General features: G+C 43.3%; 1 protein-coding gene across 1 annotated transcript in view; it reads left to right on the top strand.

Moving 5' to 3' along the window:
- acoxl (acyl-CoA oxidase-like) overlaps positions 1-24463 on the top strand; it is a 46551-nt gene that overhangs the window by 16154 nt on the left and 5934 nt on the right. The window contains exons 12-17 of the mRNA XM_041866140.2: positions 679-832; positions 3546-3635; positions 10224-10333; positions 11527-11638; positions 11873-11960; positions 13075-13145. Of these exons, the coding sequence (XP_041722074.1) occupies positions 679-832; positions 3546-3635; positions 10224-10333; positions 11527-11638; positions 11873-11960; positions 13075-13145 (625 nt within the window). The remainder of the gene's footprint in view (positions 1-678; positions 833-3545; positions 3636-10223; positions 10334-11526; positions 11639-11872; positions 11961-13074; positions 13146-24463) is intronic.

Genomic DNA, 24463 nt, shown 5'->3' with positions numbered 1-24463 from the left:
ATTCAGCAACACTTGGAGGACAATGGAATTAAATATAAAAGCTTCTTTATTGCAAAAAGTAAAACCTATGCGTTTCGGCTTTTGGCCTTCTTCAGGGTTTTTTCCTAAACACACATCAATATCAGAGAGAACTTTAGTCAAACACCACTTGAAACTGCCTCTACTCTCAGGGCCCTACACTGGCATATATAAAGGGAAACACTACTCTTAAACAGTGTTATTTCTTCCACATACTGATGGGTTTGATGTTACTGACATAGTGGTGAAAATAAGTTGTATCTGATGCCAGTAGATGACAGTCTTGTCACTATGATGATGTATTGTAGTGTCAGTGTTCTGTCTGTCAGTGTTCTGTCTTTCAGGATACTGTCTGTCAGTATACTGTCTGTCAGTATACTCTCTGTCAGTATACTGTCTGTCAGTATACTGTCTGTCAGTATTCTGTCTGTCAGTATTCTGTCTGTCAGTATTTTGTCTGTACAGAACAGTTGTCTCTGTTATTTGGAAAATAAACAAATCAACATCATTGTTGTACAACATTACTAAAAATCACAGAGATTCTCTCCTTTTTCTTTTGAAGGTATGTCCCTCACAATTATATTGTATTATAATTATAGAACATCATACTAGGAATGTGTTCTAATTTCTTATGTTATGTGTCCATTGTGTGTGTTTCAGGTTTGCAGCATGTATGATGGACCATGCTCTGTGCAAAGGAGAGGTTCTACAGAACAATAGTTCTCTCCAGGCTCTGGTTGCTGGACTCAAAGCCTACAGTACCTGGGAGAACCTCGCCTGCCTTCAAGAGTGCCGAGAGTGCACCGGGGGCATGGTGTGTGTGTGCGTTTGCTTGTATGTCTGAGTGTGCATGCCTGCATGCATACATGTGTATGTGACGCATATTATTCCAGTCCTATTTAAAATACCACAACTCCCCAGTCATCTGCTAACCATATTGCTTTCATTTAAAGACCAGGTCCATTGTCTAGTTCTGGATCTTGTTTTTGGATGATGGTGTCTCTTTCCCCACCTCTGACACTGTGACCATGTCCATGTAGAGTGCAGAGGGTTCTTGGAGGTCATTTCTGTCTACTCATTCAGTGGATACAATACTGCTGTTGTAGGGGATAGTTTCATTGTAATAAGTCTAATGCTGTGATGAATAGGTTTGAGTGTTTCTCGTTGAGGTGATCTAAGGGCAACTTGGGAAACCACAACGCTGCACCTTGTCATGTGGGAGTGCTCGCATCTCTTGAGTGTCTGATCCTACACAGACCGCACTTTGTAGTGACACCATCTGACTTTTACCTGCTTATTTCACTGCTTTCAAAAGTGAAGCTGTTTTGAAATAGTTTTTTAAAATTATTTATGAAACAACAATGAACATGTTTGAGTCTCATTTCTCAAGTCAGAATATTCTTTAGATATTGTAGGAATGATTTCTGACTTATAGTTATTATTCTTTACAACGTGACTCCTACACCGTTTAAACTAGAAACGCTGTTCAAACTTTAAAACGTGTAGACTGGTCTGGAATATTGTGCTTGCATACAAGTTTTTGTCCTTTTTAATGTCCTCCATTCACTTTCATGGGAGTTCCTCAGCATTTTAAAGGTCCCATTGTGACGTCATCACTCCCCAACAACTTTTGACACAAATCAGCTACTTTGACCACTTTCCCAACAACTGAGATGAAAAGTTAGTGGGTGAAATCTTCTTCTACTTCTCTGCTGTTCACATCTGAAATCAGAATCGAATGATCTGGTACCGATCAAACGTTACAGCTGTTTAAGTAACCGCATCAACAACATTTCCTCTAACATTTTATAAACAACTGACATTTTTACCACTTTCCCAACAAGTTAGACAAGAAGTTGAAGGGTATGACATTTTCGTCTGCTTCTCTGCTGTTCAAATCTGAAGTCGGAACAAATATGTATCCTACCGATCAAACGTTACAGCTGTTTTAGTAACCGCATTAGCAAACCAAATATCGAACTTTTTACAAACAACTTAATTTCTTTCCACCTTCCCAGCACTTTAGACAAACACGTAGAGGCTATGACATCTTGGTCTACTTCTCTGCTATTCAAATCTGGAATCAGAACAGAATAATCTTCTACCAATCAAAAATGACAGCTCTTTTAGTAACGGCATCAACTACTTTTCGTCTCAACTTTTACAAACAACTGAATCTTTGACCACATACCCATCACTTTAGACAAAAACTTAAAGGGTATGACATCTTGATCTAATTCTCTGCTATTTAAATCAGAACATAATTATCTACTACCAATCAAGAGGTACAGCTGTTTTAGTAACCACATCACCTCATTTAGCTACCTTCACACTGTTGAATTAAATGCCATGGAACTTTTCAGAACTTTCAAATGTAACAATGGGGGAGCACATAAGACTTATTATGCCACACAGCTCACTCCAACCCACCACTGTTTGTCTACATTTAGTTATCGTTTACCTTTTAGTACTTGTCTGTAGGCTGCCTTGCACAGTCCTAAACCCTCATTCAGCTGGCGGCACTGATGTGCAGTTCTGTGCTCACCACCCACCAGAACCAAGGAATTTTCTGAAATTCCTTGACTAGTACGCAGAAGTAGGATTGGAGACGCCTTTGTTTTGATTTCAAACATTCTTTGTGTGGAGTAAAGAAAGACATACTGACTTACACAACACACTGACAACTCTCATTCGACCGAAAATGTCCATTCATCCATATTCCATAACTTACTTTATCTTTGCATTTATCCCTTCATCCTTCCATCCATTAGGTATTTCATCCTGTGTCCTTACTTTATGTATCTATCCATTTATTTATATATCCTCTTTATTGATCTATCCATCCAGTCATAACTTTCTTTTAACGGCTTTATCATTTGGTTATGAAATAAATGTATGGTTGAAGGGAGGTTACTATAGCTAAAATAAACTTCTAAACTTCCACTAGAGGCACCATCATATTTCTCTCCCCAAATGATAGCCTAAAACTTTTCTAATTCCTTATGAGTAATTATTACAGTTTGCATATACTGTGGTTTTAAAAGTGTAATAGTCTTATTTGTGATTAATTATGTGATCCAACTGCCCCACACTCAAAAGTCATAAGGTTGATATAGTAGTCTCAAAGTAATCAGACCAGATATTTTAATATATTTAACCGCTTCACTTAAGTAAAAGGTTTTAAACTTCTGCCACTACCAGAAAATACTTTCAAAGAGCTGAAGCAAGTCACACAATTTTTCTTCATGTAAAATTGCCAACTAGTGTTGATCTATTATTTATTGGTCGACATATAAGTCGACAACCCTGCTGGTCCCTCTACCATGATTTGTGGAATTGGGTGTTCTAGTGCTGCATTGGAATCCTACATAATCTGTGGCATTTTAGGACCAGGGTTGTTGACCACTAATTTCATTTATATACATGAATTGGACATGTGAATGTGAAACCCATCACTACTGTATATAAATTAAGTGTGTCTTTATATCGGTGGATAACATGTTTCTCTGTGTTCTGACCTCTGTTAGGGTTTTATGATGGAGAACCGAATCCCTGCTCTGAAGTGTGACTCTGATGTCTTTGTCACATTTGAAGGGGACAACGTCGTCATGTTACAGGTAAAAGAGCCAAAGCAAAGAGGGCAAAGTCCTCTTCAATATTTTACTCATGTGACGAGTGTCAGTGTAATGCGGTGGATCGAAGTCAGGCGCAGGACACAGAACTCGAAGAAACGTACTTTACTGAAATGAGTAAAGAATACAACACAGAAATATCTCCACACAGGGAGGAACTAACCCGCTCACCAACGACACACGAAACGAAAAACAACCACGCACAAAACACATTGGGAGCCACTGGGTTAAATAGGGAAGGCGTGATTACAATAATGGGCAACAGGTGTGTAACAATAGACAACAGGTGCAACATAGAAAATAGATCGACAGCAGCTAGTATTCCGGTGACGACGAACGCCGAAGCCTGCCCGAGCAAGGAGGAGGAGGGGCAGCCTCAGCAGAATCCTTGACAGTACCCCCCGACGCGCGGCTCCAGCCGTGCGTCGACACTGGCCTCGGGGACACGGCACGGGGCGAGTCGAATGACTACGGTGGAAATCCCTCAACATGGAGGGATCGAGGATGTCCCTCCTAGGGACCCAGCACCGCTCCTCCGGACCGTACCCCTCCCACTCCACGAGATACTGCAGGCCTCCCACCCGACGCCTCAAATCTAAGATGGAACGGACCGAGTACGCCGGTGCCCCCTCGATGTCCAGTGGGGGCGGAGGAACCTCCCGTATCTCAGACTCCTGGAGTGGACCAGCTACCACCGGCCTGAGGAGAGACACATGGAACGAGGGGTTAATACGATACTCAGGAGGAAGCTGTAACCTATAACATACCTCGTTCAATCTCCTCAGGACTTTGAATGGCCCCACAAACCGCCGACCCAGCTTCCGGCAGGGCAGGCGAAGGGGCAGGTAGGTTTCGGGTCAAGAGCCAGACCCGGTCCCCCGGTGCATACACCAGAGCCTCACTGCGGTGGCGCTCGCCTTCTGCCGCCCGATGGCCCACTGCAGGCGCACATGGGCAGCGTTCCAGGTCTCCTGTGAGTGCCGAAACCATTCATCCACCGCAGGTGCCTCGATCTGGCTCTGATGCCAAGGTGCCAGAACCGGCTGATAACCTAATACACACTGGAATGGAGTAAGGTTAGTGGAGGAGTGGCGGAGGGAGTTTTGGGCCATCTCTGCCCAGGGGAGGAAAACCGACCACTCCCCCCGCCGGTCCTGGCAAAACGACCTCAGAAACCTACCCACCTCCTGGTTGACTCTCTCCACCTGCCCGTTACTTTCGGGGTGAAACCCTGAGGTCAGGCTGACCGAGACTCCCAGACGTTCCATGAACGCCCTCCAAACCCTCGAGGTGAACTGGGAACCCCGATCAGACACTATATCCTCAGGTATCCCATAGTGCCGGAAGACGTGTGTAAATAGGGCCTCAGCAGTCTGTAGGGCCGTAGGGAGACCGGGCAGAGGAATGAGGCAGCAGGACTTAGAAAACCGATCCACAACGACCAGGATCGTGGTATTCCCTTGTGAGGGGGAAAGATCCGTCACGAAATCCACCGATAGGTGGGACCACGGTCGTTGTGGAACGGGTAGGGGTTGCAATCTCCCTCTGGGCAGGTGTCTAAGAGCCTTACACTGGGCGCACACCGAGCAGGAGGAAACATAAACCCTCACGCCCTTAGCTAAGGTGGGCCACCAGTACTTCCCACTTAGACAATGCACTGTCCGACTGATACCAGGATGACCAGAGGAGGGTGACGTGTGAGCCCAATAGATCAAACGATTGCGGACCTCCAGCGGGACGTACACACAACCCTCTGGACACTGGGGAGGAGTGGGTTCGTTACGCAACGCCCGCTCGATGTCCGCGTCCACCTCCCACACCACCGGTGCCACCAGACACGACGCCGGAAGTATGAGAGTGGGCTCCACGGAACTCTCCTCCGTGTCATACAGTCGGGACAGAGCATCTGCCTTAGCGTTCTGGGAACCTGGCCTGTACGAAAGGGTGAAACAAAAACGAGTGAGAAACATTGACCACCTTGCCTGGCGAGGGTTTAATCTCTTCGCCGCCCGGATGTACTCCAGATTGCGGTGGTCAGTCAAAATGAGAAAAGGGTGGTTAGCCCCCTCAAGCCAATGTCTCCATGCTTTCAGGGCTTGGACCACGGCCAACAGCTCCCGGTCCCCCACATCATAGTTGCGCTCCGCCGGACTGAGCTTCTTAGAAAAGAACGCACAGGGGCGGAGCTCGGGTGGTGTGCCCGAGCGCTGGGAAAGTACCGCACCTATCCCAGCCTCCGACGCGTCCACCTCAACCGTGAAGGCCAAGGAGGGATCCGGATGAGCCAGCACTGGAGCCGAGGTAAACAGGTTCTTCAGATGATTGAACGCCCTGTCCGCCTCAGCTGACCACCGCAGACGCACCGGTCCCCCCTTCAGCAACGAGGTAATGGGAGCCGCTACCTGACCAAAGCCCCGGATAAACCTCCGGTAGTAATTGGCAAATCCCAAAAATTGCTGGACCTCCTTCACCGTATTTGGAGTCGGCCAATTACGCACGGCCGAAATGCGGTCACTTTCCATCTTCACCCCAGACGCGGACATGTGGTACCCTAGGAAGGAGATGGACTCCTGAAAGAACAGGCATTTCTCCGCCTTGGCATACAGGTCATGCTTCAACAGTCGTCCAAGTACTTTACGCACCAGGGACACATGCTCGGCCCGTGTAGCGGAGTATATGAGAATGTCATCAATATACACCACTACACCCTGTCCGTGCAGATCCCTGAAAATCTCTTCGACAAAGGCTTGGAAGACTGATGGAGCATTCATCAACCTGTCTGGCATTACGATGTACTCATAGTGTCCTGAGGTAGTGCTGAAAGCCGTCTTCCACTCATCTCCCTCCCGAATACGCACCAGATTGTACACGCTCCTGAGATCCAATTTCGTGAAGAAGCGTGCCCCGTGCAGTGATTCCGTCATACATGCGATCAGAGGTAAGGGATAGCTGTACTTGACAGTGATCTGATTAAGCCCACGGTAATCAATGCACGGGCGTAACCCACCATCCTTCTTCTTCACGAAAAATTAACTTGAGGAAACAGGTGAAGTGGAAGGCCGAATGTATCCCTGTCTCAGAGATTCGGAGACATATGTTTCCATAGCCACCTTCTCCGCCTGTGACAGAGGATACACGTGACTCCGGGGAAGTGCAGCGCCTACCTGGAGATTTATCGCACAATCCCCCGGACGATGGGGTGGTAATTTAGTCGCCCTCTTCTTACTGAAGGCGAGAGCCAAATCGGCATACTCAGAAAGAATGTGCACTGTAGAGACCTGGTTTAGACTCTCCACCGTAGTAGCCCCCAAGGAAACCCCTACACACTTCCCTGAGCACTGACTGGACCATCCCTTGAGAGCCCTCTGTTGCCAGGAAATAGTGGGATCATGAGTGGTTAACCAGGGAAGTCCCAACACCACAGGATACGCAGGAGAATCAATCAGATAGAGACTAATCCTCTCCTCATGACCCCCCTGTGTCCTCATTAAGAGTGGTGCGGTAACCTCCCTGATTAGACCTGACCCTAACGGGCGACTATCTAATGTGTGGACAGGAAAGGGCACATCAACACGAACAGTAGGAATCCCTAACCTATGAGAATATTGACGATCAATAAAATTCCCAGCTGCGCCTGAATCTACTAGCGCCTTTTATGCTGGGAATGAGGAGAAAACTCCGGAAACACAACCTCTATACACAACTGACCAACAGGGAGCTCTGGGTGAGTCGGGTGCCTACACACCTGCGATGGTCGACCAGTGCTCTGCTTACTGCCTCGACTCCCTGGGGAGCCTCCCCAGCACCGACCCGCAGTGTGTCCTCTGCGGCCACAGTTGGTGCAGGGGACGGCCCCTCTCCTGGTCTCCCTAAGCGCAGCACCTCCGAGCTCCATGGGGGTAGAGTAGGAGGTGCTGGGGGATGGAATGAATGGGCCCTGATCAGAACGTCCGCGGGTCTCCAACAGGTTATCCAGCCTGATGGACATCTCCACCAGTTGGTCCAGGTTGAGATTGGTATCCCTGCAGGCCAGTTCCCACCGAACGTCCTCCCTTAGGCTGCAACGATAGTGGTCGATCAGGGCCCTCTCATTCCATCCAGCGCTGGCTGCCAACGTCCTGAACTCCAGCGCAAAATCCTGGGCGCTCTTCCTCTCCTGTCGTAGGTGGAACAGACGCTCGCCCGCCGCTCTCCCCTCCGGTGGATGATCGAATACCGCCCGGAAGCGGCGGGTGAAATCCTCGTAGTGGACCGATGCAGCGTCAATTCCTCCCCACTCGGCGTTGGCCCACTCGAGCGCCTTCCCCGACAGACAGGAGATGAGGGCGGATACGCTCTCGTATCCAGAGGGCGCCAGGTGAATGGATGCCAGGTAGAGCTCTACCTGGAGAAGGAAACCCTGACACCCGGCTGGTGTACCGTCATATGCCCTCGGGAGCGAGAGCCAAATCCCACTGGGTCCAGGTGGCGAAGGGGTGGACTGTGGTATGGGTGGTAGAGTGGTTGGAGGAGGTGTGGGAAGGCCACCTCTCTCCCAACGGTCCATAGTATTCATCACCCTCTCCATGGCGGTGCCGAGAGCCTGGATGATACTCTCCTGTCGTTGAAATCGTTCCTCCATCGATTCGGACTGACTGGCTGTACCTGCTGACTCCATAAATGGTGCGTGGTTCTGTCACGAGTGTCAGTGTAATGCGGTGGATCGAAGTCAGGCGCAGGACACAGAACTCGAAGAAACGTACTTTACTGAAATGAGTAAAGAATACAACACAGAAATACCTCCACACAGGGAGGAACTAACCCGCTCACCAACGACACACGAAACGAAAAACAACCACGCACAAAACACATTGGGAGCCACTGGGTTAAATAGGGAAGGCGTGATTACAATAATGGGCAACAGGTGTGTGACAATAGACAACAGGTGCAACATAGAAACATAGAACATAGATCGGCAGCAGCTAGTATTCCGGTGACGACGAACGCCGCAGCCTGCCCGAACAAGGAGGAGGGGCAGCCATATTATGTTGTTTTTGCTGTTCATCACACTTTTGATGTGAAATGTTTTAAACTGTTAATGTGATTTTCACATTTACTGTATACTAATCATGGCTCCTAGACAGACAAGTTGATAGAGCTCACAGAGTCTGCCTTTGTTTCTCAAAACTGTTAGATGAACCTTACAGTTTTGGCAAAAACTATAGACTGACATTTTCTAGAGCAGAGCCCCTGCAACTTGATAAGGGGATTGTGCTTTGAGAGAATTTCATTAGGATGTGTTTTCACACAATTGGTTATTGGATATTATTATTTTGTCTTATTGGGGATGAGGGGGATTTCTCCTTGTTTGCGAGTGTAGAGTGGAACTACGAAGCAAGTGATGAGTGTACTACACACACACACACGACTCTGAACTCTGAGAGAATAGGATATAGTGCTGTTGAGGCAGAGGGAGACTCAGAAATCAGATTAGCTCATCCTAAACGAGAATTATTCGCAGACCCTGGGAAATATTCATAAACCATCAAGTGGATAGTGAAATCATTGTCCCACTTTGATTTCATTATGGAGGATATCTCTGTAGACAGGTGGTTAATTTGTATTTACAAGGGTGTGACTGTGAACATGAAGGTGGTTTTGTGTCAGACCAACTGTTGTACAATCATATGTTCTTATCCTTTCAATATTGTTGTACAGTATAACTATTTTATTTTGCTTCATATACATCAAAGGACATGTAGTGCAAAGTCAAGTATGAAAAATCACAGAGGGAACTTGAAGTCAAGCACAGTGTCAAGTCAGACATTTTTATCTGCCTGAATCTTGGCAACTGAAGTGTCTGTCTGCCTGGGCTGCAGTCACAAGGAGAGAGGAGGCTCTGCCAGCTGAACTCAACTCAACCCTCCACCACCAGTGTCCCCACTGCACCCCTAATGAAGATGACAGTCCCCAACCACATTTAATCAGTTTACAACTGACCTGAAAGCATGAATAAGGCCATACAAAAACAAATTGTTAGATATTACTTGTTAGATATTACTGTACTGTCGGAGCTAGAAGCACAAGCATTTTGCTACACCCGATATAACATCTGCTAAACACGTGTATGTGACAAATACAATTTGATTTGATTTGATCCAATCACAGCTGACCCAAACTGACATTTTACCCAAATTGAAACATGAAGGGTGTGCCAGATTGTATAGGATCTCTCTTTTACAGTTCCAAAAGTGGATTTCCCCATTTATGACATTGCTAGTGTTTCACCTATCATGAGATGGCAATTAACATCCAGCTCTACATTGAAAGACTGGTTATGCTACTGTATGAGCAGTTAAAATATGTATTGTTGCTAGGTATAGACCACTTCAGTTCAGTTTAGCTTCCCCCAGCCTTTGTTTTTCACAATGAATGTTGACAAGCAGGACATCTATACATTTATCCAGATAAATCCTGATCATCCACCATTGTCCCCATTCATAAATACATGTAGCTGTACTAGTACAACAGAGGTTTGCATGTTTGACAACTCAGCATTCAAGCACTCAACCTTTGACCTCTGACCTGTCCCAGGTGGTGGTAAAGGAGCTCATGACCCAGTTCACCAGGCAGCTGGGAAACAGTGTGGTGGGCGGACTCATCAAAACCTGGACCAGCTCAGTGTCTGACAGCCTCAGAACCAGGTCAGTGAACGCCACAAGGTCATTAGAGGGTCATACATTGAGGGTGGTAGGTAGCCTAGTGGTTAGAGCGTTGGACAGTAAATGAAAGGTCGCGGGTTCAAATATCCGAGCCGACAAGGTGAAAAATCTGTCGATTTGCCCTTAAGTAAGGCACTTAACGCTAATTTGCTCCAGGGGCGCTGTACTACAATGGCTGACATTTCACTGTACCTATCTGGTGTATGTGACAATAAAATATATTTTTATTAGCTACACTTTAGGAAATGGATTAAAAATGTATACACTGCTTTTTCCGCCTCAAATAAGTACATTCACGTTAGCTATTTCTTGCTCATGGGGACAGTTTTAGACGCGTTTACACCCATAAACCTCGAGAATGTAGCATTCAAAATATAATGCAAAAACTCAGAAATGAGTCCACACTTTTAACTCCTCTCAAATATCTTCTTTATTCACATGTATTCTCATATTTCTTGTATATTCTCATATTTCCTCGTAGGGGAAACCACAATTTTTCTCAAAAGCTATCACACAAACTCTTTCATCTTATTGTGAAGTGGAACATTAAGCTATATGCTTTTTTTAAGAAGCTACAGTTTCCCTCTGCTACTATGGTAGTGTGGTTTTCCACTATCTGGTGACATGTCTTCACACTAGGTGTCATGTCCGTTTAGTGTGTACAACTTTTAAACAATCCCTGTGCTTGGCTTATGAGACCACCTTGAAAGTTATTAGAAGTCCTTAATGAAAGGACAATTGAAAGAACCTTAACAATGTGGTCAAACGCAGCTGAAAGTTAAAGGTCTCTTTCTATAAGGAGTTAAATCAAACCGGTCACTTGGGTGGGTGGATGGGATGGGTTTCATTTAGGTTTTATTTTCTAAATCGTTTTTTGTTTTGTTTTTACTGAATGTCATGTGAAAATGTGTCGGATGTGCACTGACGATGCAATTGTTATTTGTCCAATGCTGTTTATTCTGCCTATTTGCTTGAATATACTGTATAATACAAACAATTGATCTAAAAAGTCCTTAATGAGAGAATAGTCTTCCTTGTACCCACTTGTGGAAGTGTGTGTGTGAGTGCGTTAGTACACTCAAATAGTACACTAACTTCCCCCTTTCCTCATGTCTATAGAATTGTGCAATGATATAATTTGTTCAGGTTGATGTCTGCTTGTCTTTCTCCGGTAGTTTCCTTGGCATCAATGTGGATACGGTGGGGGACCTGAATTTCCTGCTGAAAGCAGTGTCCTATAGGGAGAGGGTTCTACAGCGCAGCCTAACAACCAGACTCTACAACAAGGTCAGTCCATCACCCAGTCCATCTCATCTAAAGGCATTGCGTACAAGAAGTAAAGTCCAACAACAGAAATGTTAAAGGCATGAATTTACTATTTAGCACCAGTTTGTCAAACGTCTGTTTTGATGTTGATACAGCAAGGTGTAAATTGATTCACAGTTGATTTGGAGAGGTTTGATCAAGACTTTATGAACTCTTAATGAAGCCTTGTATTGCTCTGTCCATTGTTTCCTGCAGGTAGAGAAGAAAAGAGAGGAGTTCTTTGATGCCTGGAACTCCTGTCTTCATCATGTGACCGGCCTGGCCATAGCACACATACACAGAGGTGGGTAGACTACAGGCTACTGTGGTCCTGGAGAGCTACTGCGTGTGCACTATGCAGGCTTTTGGTCCGGCCTAGCATTAACATATGATTCACCTTCGCATCGAGACTAGTTGATTAGTCGAATCATACGTGAACTTTTGTAACTCTCCTTGGCGTTAAGTAGATAAATGCATATAGTGGTCATTACGTATGAAAACTAAGTTAGCAGAATCTGTATTCGTGTACTAAAACTACGTGCATGAGTGTAGGGGGTTTGTGTTTTGAACCAGTGGGTCTATGTAAAGACATCACTGTCTCTTAGAAGACCATAACCTTTCCATTCTCTCACTTTCATCCCACACATACACACACACACACAACCTTAATCAGCCATAAAATACTAAAAAGCACAAAGGTGTCTGATGTTTGAAAGATAAGAGCGGTCTGGGGGCTGACTGATACACAGAGGCACCCTCAGTGTGAAAGGGTTTTGTTGTAATATTCCATTCCTTAGCAATATAATGCCTTTGCCCTATAGTTTTGACAGGACTTGAAAAAAAAGTTTCCTTAATTGCAGTGAAGTTGCATAGTAGTTGTCTCTTCGTGGTGCAGTAGCACAAAATCCAGTGTGATGGCCTTGATGTGGGTTAGTGCTTATGCCTAGTAACACTATGACTAGATGTCATGAGATCCTGTAATACTGTGGGTCTAGTTGTAGGTCTCCCCAACACAATTGGCCGACCGACACATACTGATTCTGAACAGTGATTCAGTTCTGTCATTTACACAAGATTCATATTCAGATACTTTTGTGGGTACAACATTTAGTTTTGTGCAACACTTTCTTTAGTGTGTTTATTGTTAATAAATTGTTAAGATTTATTTAGTCGATCATCACATTCTTATTAATTATCTACTGACTATAATTAATTACATGTGCATATGGGATCCTGTTTTGTATTACAATAAGGCAAAGCTACGAACCACAAAAGATAACCCAATATTTCATTACGTTTCCATGAAATGTTGTTCAGTGTGACTGTCACTGCATTGAGGCTGAACAATAGTGACCCACTGCCTAGCTGGGTAATAGCACTGTTTGCTTAGCCTCACTGTTTTTTGTTTGTTTCCATAGTAACTCTGGAGCAGTTTGCTCTGGCCGTTCAAGAGTGCCCAGTCGAAGAAGACCACACCTTGCTAACGAAGGTATGTGTGAAACCAGTTTTCCACTCTTGTGTCTCTCACCATTCAATAGGAAACCATAAGCTCTGCTTTTGAGTCATCAGTTAGGTCCTATGGAAAGTTCTCAGAAACAACACTTTGAACATGCTTCACGAGTTCTTTACAAGGTAATAATGTGATAAGTCCTCGTATGAACCTACTGTATAACCTAGTCACACCTGTCCTGTTCACATTTTGTGTGTTTACGAAGAATACAATTTGAGAATGCAAAAATCGTAAAATTATGTTTCCTATAATTCTTACTTGTCCTTGTAAAAAGAACATGTTGAGAAAACAGTCAAATTCTCACTTAATACCCTATGCAGTAGAATTTTAATTTGTATAAATTTTCTGCATTACTGTACCATCAGTGTTTCCCCTAGGATTCTTTTCAGTAGTGGTGGCAAGGGTAGCGAGTGGGGGTGCATCGCTACTAGCGTTAGTGCAATGAAATGCTAGCTGTTCCCATAGACTTCCAGTCATTGAGCCAAGGACTATCCATTTAAAAGCGCATCTCTGCAGAAATATATAAAAAACATGACATCATATTTTTTTGCAGCGGTGACAACAATTTAGCTACAGTGGGCTATCGCTGCTAAATGAATACAGGGAAGCACTGACCATCATGGAGTGACATATCAATGAGTGAGAGCTGTTCCTCTGCCACGTGTGTGGGTACAGCTGCAATTCCCATTCAGTGCCTTCAGAAAGTATTCATACCCCTTGACTTATTCTACATTTTTGTTGTGTTACAGCCTGAATTTAAAATTGATTTAATATCATTTTTTTCTCACCTTACAGATAATTGTATGTGTGGGTTATAGAGATGAGGTAGTCATACAAAAATCATGTTAAACACTATTATTGCACACAGAGTGAGTTCATGCAACTTATTATGTGACTTGTTAAGCACATGTTTACTCCTGAACTTATTTAGGCATGCCATAACAAAGGGATTGAATACTTATTGACTCAAAACATTTCAGCTTTTCATTTGTAATTCATTTGTAAACATTTCTAAAAACATAATTCCACTTTAACATCATGGGGTTATTGTGTGTAGGCTAGTGACACCAAATGTCAATTTAATCCATTTTAAATTCAGGCTGTAACACAACAAAATGCGGAAAAGGTCGAGGGGTGTGAATACTTCCTGAAAGCACTGTATCTCTGCATCAGCCATAGTGTCAGCTGCTCCTAGTATACAATCTACACAGCTATCTACCCATCCTGTATGTGCTCGATTACTTTGCTGCTTTGCCTTAGTCCTGCATAGGCAGATAAGCCCCTTTCTTTGTGTACTATCAAGGTCTCTCCCCTGTACCTCTGTATCTCTAACTGTATGTTAGGGGCTGCATAAAGGTCATACTTCATTTTAGGATGGAAAACACCCTCTACCCACCCTCTACTGCTCTTAAAATATCATACATTTTCAAGATGGTATGTTTTTGTCTTTGTGTGATGCTTCTGGTTGCATGTGAACTACTCAAATAAACACATGTTTGGTGTCAGTGTTAGAACATTGTGTAGAACTGGCAGACATTCAGTCAGGTGACACAGTGTGTGGATGCAAAGTAGTAGCCTTATGTAAATGTCACATACTTGGAGTCAGAAGGGAGGCATCCTATGATTTCTTCTCGTTGGACAGACAGGTTAGGCATGGTGGATGATGTCTGTATACAGCTGGTGCTTATGGTGCTTTCAAGACAACTCGGAAACTCGGAACCTCCGAGTTAAAATGTGAATTTTTTTGTTTGTTTGCATATAGCTTTCAATTGGTTGAATCTGATATTTTCAAAGTGGGAAACTCTGAGCTCATCTTTCTACAATGAGTTATTTTTTGTATTTAAACAAACAAACAAAATTACAATGAGTTTCCAAGTCTGACATTTTTGAGTTTCCAAGTTCCGAGTTGTCTTGAACGCGGCATTAGCTACTGAAGCAGAAGCTGACTGATGTCATACCTGCTGTCTGTTCAATGAGCCTAGCGTTGGAAATGTTCACATTCCAACACTGCTTAAGGGCAATTCCATGGTAACATCTCAGCGTTGACAAGAAGACAACTTAATCCAAAAGGCAAAAAACACCAGTAATCCAAAAGGCAAAATAGTTTTTTACGGTGGTATTCATACACCATGCATTCAGTAAGCTAAAACATTAAAGCACATATAGAAACCACACCAATCGTGTGATTACCACAATAACAAGGCTTGTGCTGTTCTTATCACTCAACCCTTTTATTTTGGGTCAGACAGATATGGCCATAATGTTGGGACACACACAGCATGTCATCAGGGTCCTTTTACACATTAGAGCATGACTGAGACTGAGGCTAATATTGTAAACCAATATGCTGTCTAGAAAGCCTGACCATAATCTGACCTCATAGAGACTTGGAGGTCATATAATGTAGGTCCCATAGTAAGTACATACCCTATGTTAAACTACACTGTTAGCACCTTACATAATACATACACTATATATATATAAAAAGTATGTGGACACCCCTTCAAATTAGTGGATTTGGCTATTTCAGCCACACCCGTTGCTGACAGGTGTATAAAATCGAGCACACAGCCATGCAATCTCCATAGACAAACATTGGCAGTAGAATGGCCTTACTGAAGAGCTCAGTGACTTTCAACGTGGCGCCGTCATAGGATGCCACCTTTCCAAGTCAGTTCGTCAAATTTCTGCCCTGCCAGAGCTGCCTCGGTCAACTGTAAGTGCTGTTATTATGAAGTGTATCTAGGAGCAACAACGGCTCAGCCGCAAAGTGGTAGGCCACACAAGCTCACAGAATGGGACCGCCGAGGGCTGAAGCGCGTAGCGCGTAAAAATCTTCTGTCCTTGGTTGCAACACTCACTACCGAGTTCCAAACTGCCTCTGGAAGCAACATGAGCACAATAACTGTTCGTCGGGAGCTTCATGAAATGGGTTTCCATGGCCGAGCAGCCGCACACAAGCCTAAGATCACTATGCGCAATGCCAAGCGTCGGCTAGAGTGGTGTAAAGCTCGCCGCCATTGGACTCTGGAACAGTGGAAACGTGTTCTGAGGAAGTGATGAATCACGCTTCACCATCTGGCAGTCCGACAGACGAATCTGGGTTTGGCGGATGCCAGGAGAACGCTACCTGCCCGAATGCTAGTGCCAACTGTAAAGTTGGGTGGAGGAAGAATAATGGTCTGGGGCTGTTTTTCATGGTTCGGGCTAGGCCCCTTAGTTCCAGTGAAGGGAAATCTTAACGCTACAGCTTACAATTACATTCTAGACGATTCTGCGCTTCCAACATTTTGGCAACAGTTTAGGGAAGGCCCTTTTCCTGTTTCAGCATGACAGTGCCCCTGTGCACAAAGCGAGGACCGTACAGAAATGGTTTGCCAAGATCGGTGTGGAAGAACTTGACTGGCCTGCATAGAGCCCTGACCTCAACCCCATCAAACACCTTTGGGATGAACTGGAAGGATGACTGCGAGCCAGGCCTAATCGCCCAACATCAGTGCCCGACCTGACTAATGCTCTTGTGGCTGAATGGAAGCAAGTCCCCGCAGCAATGTTCCAACATCTAGTGGAAGCCTTCCCAGAAGAGTGGAGGCTGTTATAGCAGCAAAGGGGGGACCAACTCCATATTAATTCCCATGATTTTGAAATGAGATGTTCGACGAGCAGGTGTCCACATACTTTTGGTAATGTAGTGTATATTGGCGGTCCTATCTGTATGAATAGGGCTCAAATGCAGTCTTCCTATGCTGTTCTTATAGTCAGTCCTGTGTTGTGGTTTTTGTCAGTTTCAGATTGCTCCAAGCAATGTTGCTAACAAGGTCAGACATCCAATCTGATGTCAAATAATCTCTGATGGCCCCACGATGCTCCAATACATACCATGTAGACCTGCCTTTAAAGAGCATTTAGGGAGGATTGTCCTCGATAAGAAACTTAATGACCTAGTGATAAGTTTCTGTCCAGCCCTTTTTGCCAGGTTACCAGTTTTGCATAATAGGAAGAGAGTGGGAACAGAGAGAGGCCCGACGCTTCCGTGTGCCATTCACACAGCAATGTCAACACAATGTCATCATGGGCCAGACCTCATGTTTGACGAGAGCTGCCACAAACACCCCTCGTCCTCATTTACCACAAATCACACACACCAGGAAATTAGCATTCAGTTCACTCAGGTAATAAAGTTGCCAATAATGAAACATTTCTTGTTACGAACCATGGTTTATGGTGGACAGACGTAACATAAATCGTAGTAGCATCTGTCAACAGACTGTGGGATGCGACTACTAACGGGGAACTTAGTTCCGGGATTCTGACTTTTCGTCACTGATCATTTGGACAAATTACGATTTCGTGTTGCTTAATGTTAAAGATTTCTGGCTCACAATATTTTACTATCACTTTTGTCACGAGAAAAGCAAAAAATAACTGAGTTATCTATTGGAGTCTCGAAATGGCTACGTTATATTTTGGTCGGCCTATTCATTATAGAGATGGTAGGCATCTATTTTGAAACCATTGCTTCGTGTATTGAACCAAATGGAATCATATGATGTAGCATCATTTGGAATCTTTTGTTTTTAGATTATTTCTTTTTTTCTTTTAGCATTTTAAGTAGAAGCATGTAAGTGGCCGTAGGGAGCACCAATGTCTGACCAATTGTCTGACCTAGCGCCTGGAGACGTAAGTCAGACAGATTCCAAATGATGCTACATCATATGATTCTATTACTCTGGTCCACACGCATGGTTACAATATTGTTATGAATTGCAACCACTCTAAACAGATATCATATCAATAGTATTTATTTAATTTGATAGATTGAGTTTGTTGTCTACTGATGGCCTCATCTTCACCCAGTTATGTTTTATGCCAGCTCTTACACTGGTTAGATTTACTTGTATCTGTACTGAACTAACACTGCCGTTTATCTGAGGACGTGCAATGTTACACACATTTCTTGGTGGTAAAATTCAATAACTCCCTTTATAAATACGTTTCAATGCTTTAAAAAGTTTGTAATGTTTTTATATACCGGAATACTCATTTAGTATGTACTCTACTTATCAATAGTTTATTCATTACATTCATTTTAAAGTGTTGCCAGTGATTCGAGCCCATCATCTGAATACAAGGACATGCCTTGTGATATAAAAGTTATGAGTTATGTTTAATGAGTTATGTTTAATGTGACACATAGTTGGAGTTTTTGAAGACTCAGTATATGTTATAATGGGAATAAGGAGGAAGTTCAATGGTGATTCTTAATTTAGGTTTTGGTCAACAGAAACTGTGAGTGAACAACACATCAACTGTTTATCAGTGTATTTATCTAGTGGACACCTTCCTGATGAATATCCAACAAACCCTTAGGTGTTTCTACAATGTTGATGCTCCCCCAAAATGTTGTTGCTAGGATGTTGTCCCCCTTATTATGTAACTTGTACAATTTCACATTGAATCGACTCTCGTCAATATTTATTTTCAAAGGAATGACTGTAGGCTGTAGGGCAGTTCCAACGCTCCCTGATACAGACTTTGTCTGTTGTAAAAGCACAGAGAGCCTCAAGTGTCCCTTAAGCTTCTCTCCATGTGACTCTTTGTGCATTAATGAAACACTATATCTTATTCAACAAACAAATCAATCAATACAGCTTGTTCTCATACAAAATAGCTTTTACTGTGGTCCTCGAGTTTCATCCTTCTAAATGGGTATTACTGTTCCCCACCAAAACCATAGAGAAAAAAAACCATTGCTCATTGCAGATACTGTGACTGCATGTCCATTGTGCAGACAGTTAAGCTACAGCAATGCACAGTTAGGTTTTCACAATGCACCTGTCACAGTTCACTAGTTACAGTGCCTTCGGAAATTATTCAGACCCCTTGACTTTTTCCACATTTTGTTACATTACAGCCTTATTCTAAAATGGATTAAAAATATAAAAAAATCCTCAGCAATCTACACACAATACCCCATAATGACAAAACGAAAACAGGTTTTTAGAAATGTATTAAAAATAAAAAACAGAAATACCTTATTTACATAAGTATTCAGACCCTTTGCTATGAGACTCAAAAATTGAGCTCAGGTGCATCCTGTTTCCATTGATCATCCTTGACATGTTTCTACATCTTGATTGGAGTCCACCTGTGGTAAATTCAATTGATTGGACATGATTTGGAAAGGCACACACCTGTCTAGATAAGGTCCCACAGTTGACAGTGCATGTGTTACCGGCCTCAGTCTGTAGCTGAGGTGGCCTGTAATAGTAAAGAGAACGGACACACGTTTACATCTGCAAAGTTCTTGCGCTTTCTTTATTCTGAAGAATGTTATTTTTTTCTCTTGTTCAATTGTCTATTTTCTTGTTCGTACTTTTAACAAGTGCACACTTTAAATTACACAACATAAATGCACTTGACCTAAAGCAGAATTCAACATAACCTTGTCTTACTCTATAATTTCACAGGAAAACCAAAATGTACTTCACATTCATACAATAGAAACACATACAGTTGAAGTCGGAAGTTTACATACACCTTAGCCAAATACATTTAAATTCTGTTTTTCACAATTCCTGACATTTACTCCTAGTAAAAATTCCCTGTCTTAGGATCACCACTTTATTTTAAGAATGTGAAATGTCAGAATAATAGTAGAGAGAATGATTTATTTCAGCTTTTATTTCTTTCATCACATTCCCAGTGGGTCAGAAGTTTACATACACTCAATTAGTATTTGGTAGCATTGCCTTTAAATTGTTTAACTTGGGTCAAACGTTTCGGGTAGCCTGCCACAAGCTTCCCACAATAAGTTGGGTGAATTTTGTCCCATTCCTCCTGACAGAGCTGGTGTAACTGAGTCAGGTTTGTAGGCCTCCTTGCTCGCACACGCTTTTTCAGTTCTGCCCACAAATGTTCTATAGGATTGAGGTCAGGGCTTTGTGATGGCCACTCCAATACCTTGACTTTGTTGTCCTTAAGCCATTTTGCCACAACTTTGGAAGTATGCTTGGGGTCATTGTCCATTTGGAAGACCCATTTGCGACCAAGCTTTAACTTCCTGACTGATGTCTTGAGATGTTGCTTCAATATATCCACATCATTTTCCTTCCTCATGATGCCATCTATTTTGTGAAGTGCACCAGTCGCTCCTGCAGTAAAGCACCCCCACAGCATGATGCTGCCACCCCCGTGCTTCACAGTTGGGATGGTGTTCTTCGGCTTGCAAGCAATCTCCTTTTTCCTCCAAACATAACGATGGTCATTATGGCCAAACAGTTCTATTTTTGTTTCATCAGACCAGAGGACATTTCTCCAAAAAGTACGATCTTTGTCCCCATGTGCAGTTGGAAACCGTAGTCTGGGTTTTTATGCCAGTTTTGGAGCAGTGGCTTCTTCCTTGCTGAGCGGCCTTTCAGGTTATGTCAATATAGGACTTGTTTTACTGTGGATATAGATACTTTTGTACCTGTTTCATCCAGCATATTCACAAGGTCCTTTGCTGTTGTTCTGGGATTGATTTTCACTTTTCGCACCTAAGTACGTTCATCTCTAGGAGATTAACGTACTTCCTGTGCGGTATGACGGCTGTGTGGTCCCATGGTGTTTATAGTTGCGTACTATTGTTTGTACAGATGAACGTGGTACCTTCAGACGGTTGGAAATTGCTCCCAAGGATGAATCAGACTTGTGAAGGTCTACAATCTTTTTCTGAGGTCTTGGCTGATTTATTTTGATTTTCCCTTGATGTCAAGCAAAGAGGCACTGAGTTTGAAGGTAGGCCTTGAAATACATCCACAGGTACACCTCCAATTGACTCAAATTATGTCAATTAGCCTATCAGAAGCTTCTAAAGCCATGACATCATTTTCTGGAATTTTCTAAGCTGTTTAAAGGCACAGTCAACTTAGTGTATGTAAACTTCTGACCCACTGGAATTGTGATACAGTGAATTACAAGTGAAATAATCTGTCTGTAAACAATTGTTGGAAAAATTACTTGTGTCATGCACAAAGTAATGTCCTAACCGACTAGCCAAAACTATAGTTTGTTAACAAGAAATTTGTGGAGTGGTTGAAAAACGAGTTTTATTGACTCCAACCTAAGTGTATGTAAACTTCCGACTTCAACTGCATATGAAGACAAAAATAACTGACTGTTTTTCTATATACCTCTACCAATACAGAAAACTGACAGCTTTAAGATGGTAGCACCTCCGTAAAATCGTCTCTCTCTTATGCACCCACACTGCGTGCGCAGTGAGTTTACCAGCTTGTGAGCACAATTTTACACAAAACCAATAACATGTCAAACGAACTCAGAAATCCCTAACAAATAGATTTTTTATAAAATCTCCTAGACAAAATCCAGTACAAGTAAGCTACTCAGTAAAGTCTCTGTGACTTGCAAATCGTTTTTAACTCAGCTAGCATCAAGCTAACTTATACTCTCACTCATTGTAACTCATGTTCTTCTCTCTCTCAGTTCGACACAAAAACAACACCAAACCTTTCCTAACGTGATAACACCTTGACAAAGTTGTTTAATAGCATGTTATTACATATTCTTTCGATATTAAAAAGTTTTGAAGTTCTGTTACAGACCTGTAATAGTAAAGAGAACGGACACAAGTTTACATCTGCAAAGTTCTGGCGCTTTCTTTATTCTGAAGAATGTTGCGCGCACTTGGCCAGAACTTGCTGTTTCTCCTACTACCACAATCTATTGGCATGATGGTATACTAATGCTCAAGTATGTAGACTATACCATTTAGATTAATTAAGACAAAAAAACAAATTGGTTATAAAATAATAATAATAATAAAGGGGTGTCTGTTTTTAGTGACTTTGTTTTCAACCCATTACCCATGTCAGAGCAAAAACCAAGCCATGAGGTCAAAGGAATTGTCCGTAGAGCTCCGAGACAGGATTGTGTCGAGGCACAGATCTGGGGAAGGGTACCAAAACATTTCTGCAGCATTGAAGGTCCCCAAGAACACAGTGGCCTCCATCATTCTTAAATTGAAGAAGTTTGGAACCACCAAGACTCTTCCTAGAGCTGGCCGCCCGGCCAAACTGAGCAATCGGGGGAGAAGGGCCTTGGTCAGGAAGGTGACCAAGAACCCGATGGTCACTCTGACAGAGCTCCAGAGTTCTTCTGTGGAGATGGGAGAACCTTCCAGAAGGACAACCACTCTGCAGCACTCCACCAATCACGGCATTATGGTAGAGTGGCCAGATGGAAGCCACTCCTCAGTAAAAGGCACATGACAGCCCACTTGGAATTTGCCAAAAGGCACCTAAAGACTCTCAGACCATGAGAAACAAGATTCTCTGGTCTGATGAAACCAAGATTGAACTCTTTGGCCTGAATGCCAAGCGTCACGTCTGGAAGAAACCTGGCACCATCCCTACGGTGAAGCATGGTGGTGGCAGCATCATGCTGTGGGGATGTTTTTCAGCGGCAGGGACTGGGAGACTAGTCAGGATCGAGGCATAGATGAACAGAGCAAAGTACAGAGAGATCCTTGATGAAAACCTGTTCTAGAGCGCATAGGACCTCAGACTGGGGCGAAGGTTCACCTTCCAACAGGACAATGACCCTAAGTACACAGCCAAGACAACGCAGGAGTGGCTTTCGGAACAAGTCTCTGAATGTCCTTGAGTGGCCCAGCCAGAGCCCGGACTTGAACCCGATCTAACATCTCTGGAGAGACCTGAAAATAGCTGTGCAGCAATGCTCCCCCATCCAACCTGACAGAGCTTCAGAGGATCTGCAGAGAAGAATGGGAGAGACTCCCCAAATACAGGTGTGCCAAGCTTGTAGAGTCATACCCAAGAAGACTCAAGGCTGTAATCGCTGCCAAAGGTGCTTCAACAAAGTACTGAGTAAAGGGTCTGAAAACGTATGTAAATGTGATATTACAGTTTGTATTTTTTTATGAATTATCAAACATTTCTAAAAACCAGTTTTTGCGTTGTCATTATGGGGTATTGTGTGTAGATTGATGAGGGAACAAAATAAATGTAATCCATTTTAGAATAAGGCTGTAACGTAATAAATGTGAAAAGTCAAGGGGTCTGAATACTTTCCGAAGGCGCTGTATATACATGTCACTTAAGTATTGGAAGTGCAGTGTCACACATCTGATGTACGGATGTTGACATTGCTAGTGATATCAAATGCATTGCATTTCCCATAGATATCACATGCTGAGTATGTTCTGGGCGATAGCCCCTGTGTGGAGAGATATGCTTGACTTTTAATGGTGGCAATATGAAATGACATTGGAAAATCAGCTGTTCATATCAACTCAATTAGGTTAGGGGGCTATAAAGCAGCTAAGCCCCAGGGCCTATGATTTCTTCATCCGGCCCTGCCGGTGCTCGCATCTTTAGGATTTTGGAAGGAGAGGGGACATTTGGGTCATATACTTGCCTGAGACTTGCAGAGAGTTTCCATATAGGGTGGTGGAGACTTCACAATTCGCGTTAGTATCTTTCTCTTAACATCTCCCCCAGAACTTAATCGCGCATCGGACGTAATTACGCAAGATTTTAGTTCTGGGTTTCCGAGATTATGGACCGTGTGGTCATGTTCGGTTTCGACTATTCTCACGCAGTGGGCATCCCTTCTCTAGCCGAACCATGTGAACCAAGGAAATGAGCAAAGCTGCCGAAACGTGATAAACCCCCTGAACTGTGGAGTTCTTTATTTAGAGGTCAATTGCCTTGTTTTGCTCTCAGTGGAGAGCTGAGGGGCTGCTCTTTCTCTCTCTCTCTCTCTCTCTCTCTCTCTCTCTCTCTCTCTCTCTCTCTCTCTCTCTCTCTATCTATTTTCCACTCCTCTCTTTTGATCTTCTGTGGCGGTTTGCTGTCATCACCATCACCTCTGAAGAGATGCGATATTAGACCACCCATTTCTGTTTTTCCATTTCCTTCATGGTCCTCAGAATACACAGTACCAGCTCTGACCTGACAGGAACAAACATGTTATTTTAACACAATAACCGGATGCGTAGTCAGAAACAACTGTGTTTGTTTGGTGCATTAAGATGGAGGCTCTGTGTTTAACTGATATAATGCTATAATTGTATTACCTAGTTGCATTTCTCAATTGAAACAACTCTAATGTCAAATCAAATATCCCTTTTGTCTTCATTCTAACAATTGATGTGCACAATTTTTGTGTTACTATAGCGGTTGATCTCATCCACAAGCTTTTCGTCATGCTAGGAGGTATAACATGACACATTTAACTATGACATATTTTTACCATTGCTTGTTTGTTTGTGT

This window comes from Coregonus clupeaformis, chromosome 37 (genome assembly GCF_020615455.1).
Source record: "Coregonus clupeaformis isolate EN_2021a chromosome 37, ASM2061545v1, whole genome shotgun sequence".
NCBI lineage: Eukaryota > Metazoa > Chordata > Actinopteri > Salmoniformes > Salmonidae > Coregonus > Coregonus clupeaformis.
Note: the sequence above shows the minus strand (reverse complement) of the source record. Positions and strands in the feature narration are given on the sequence as shown.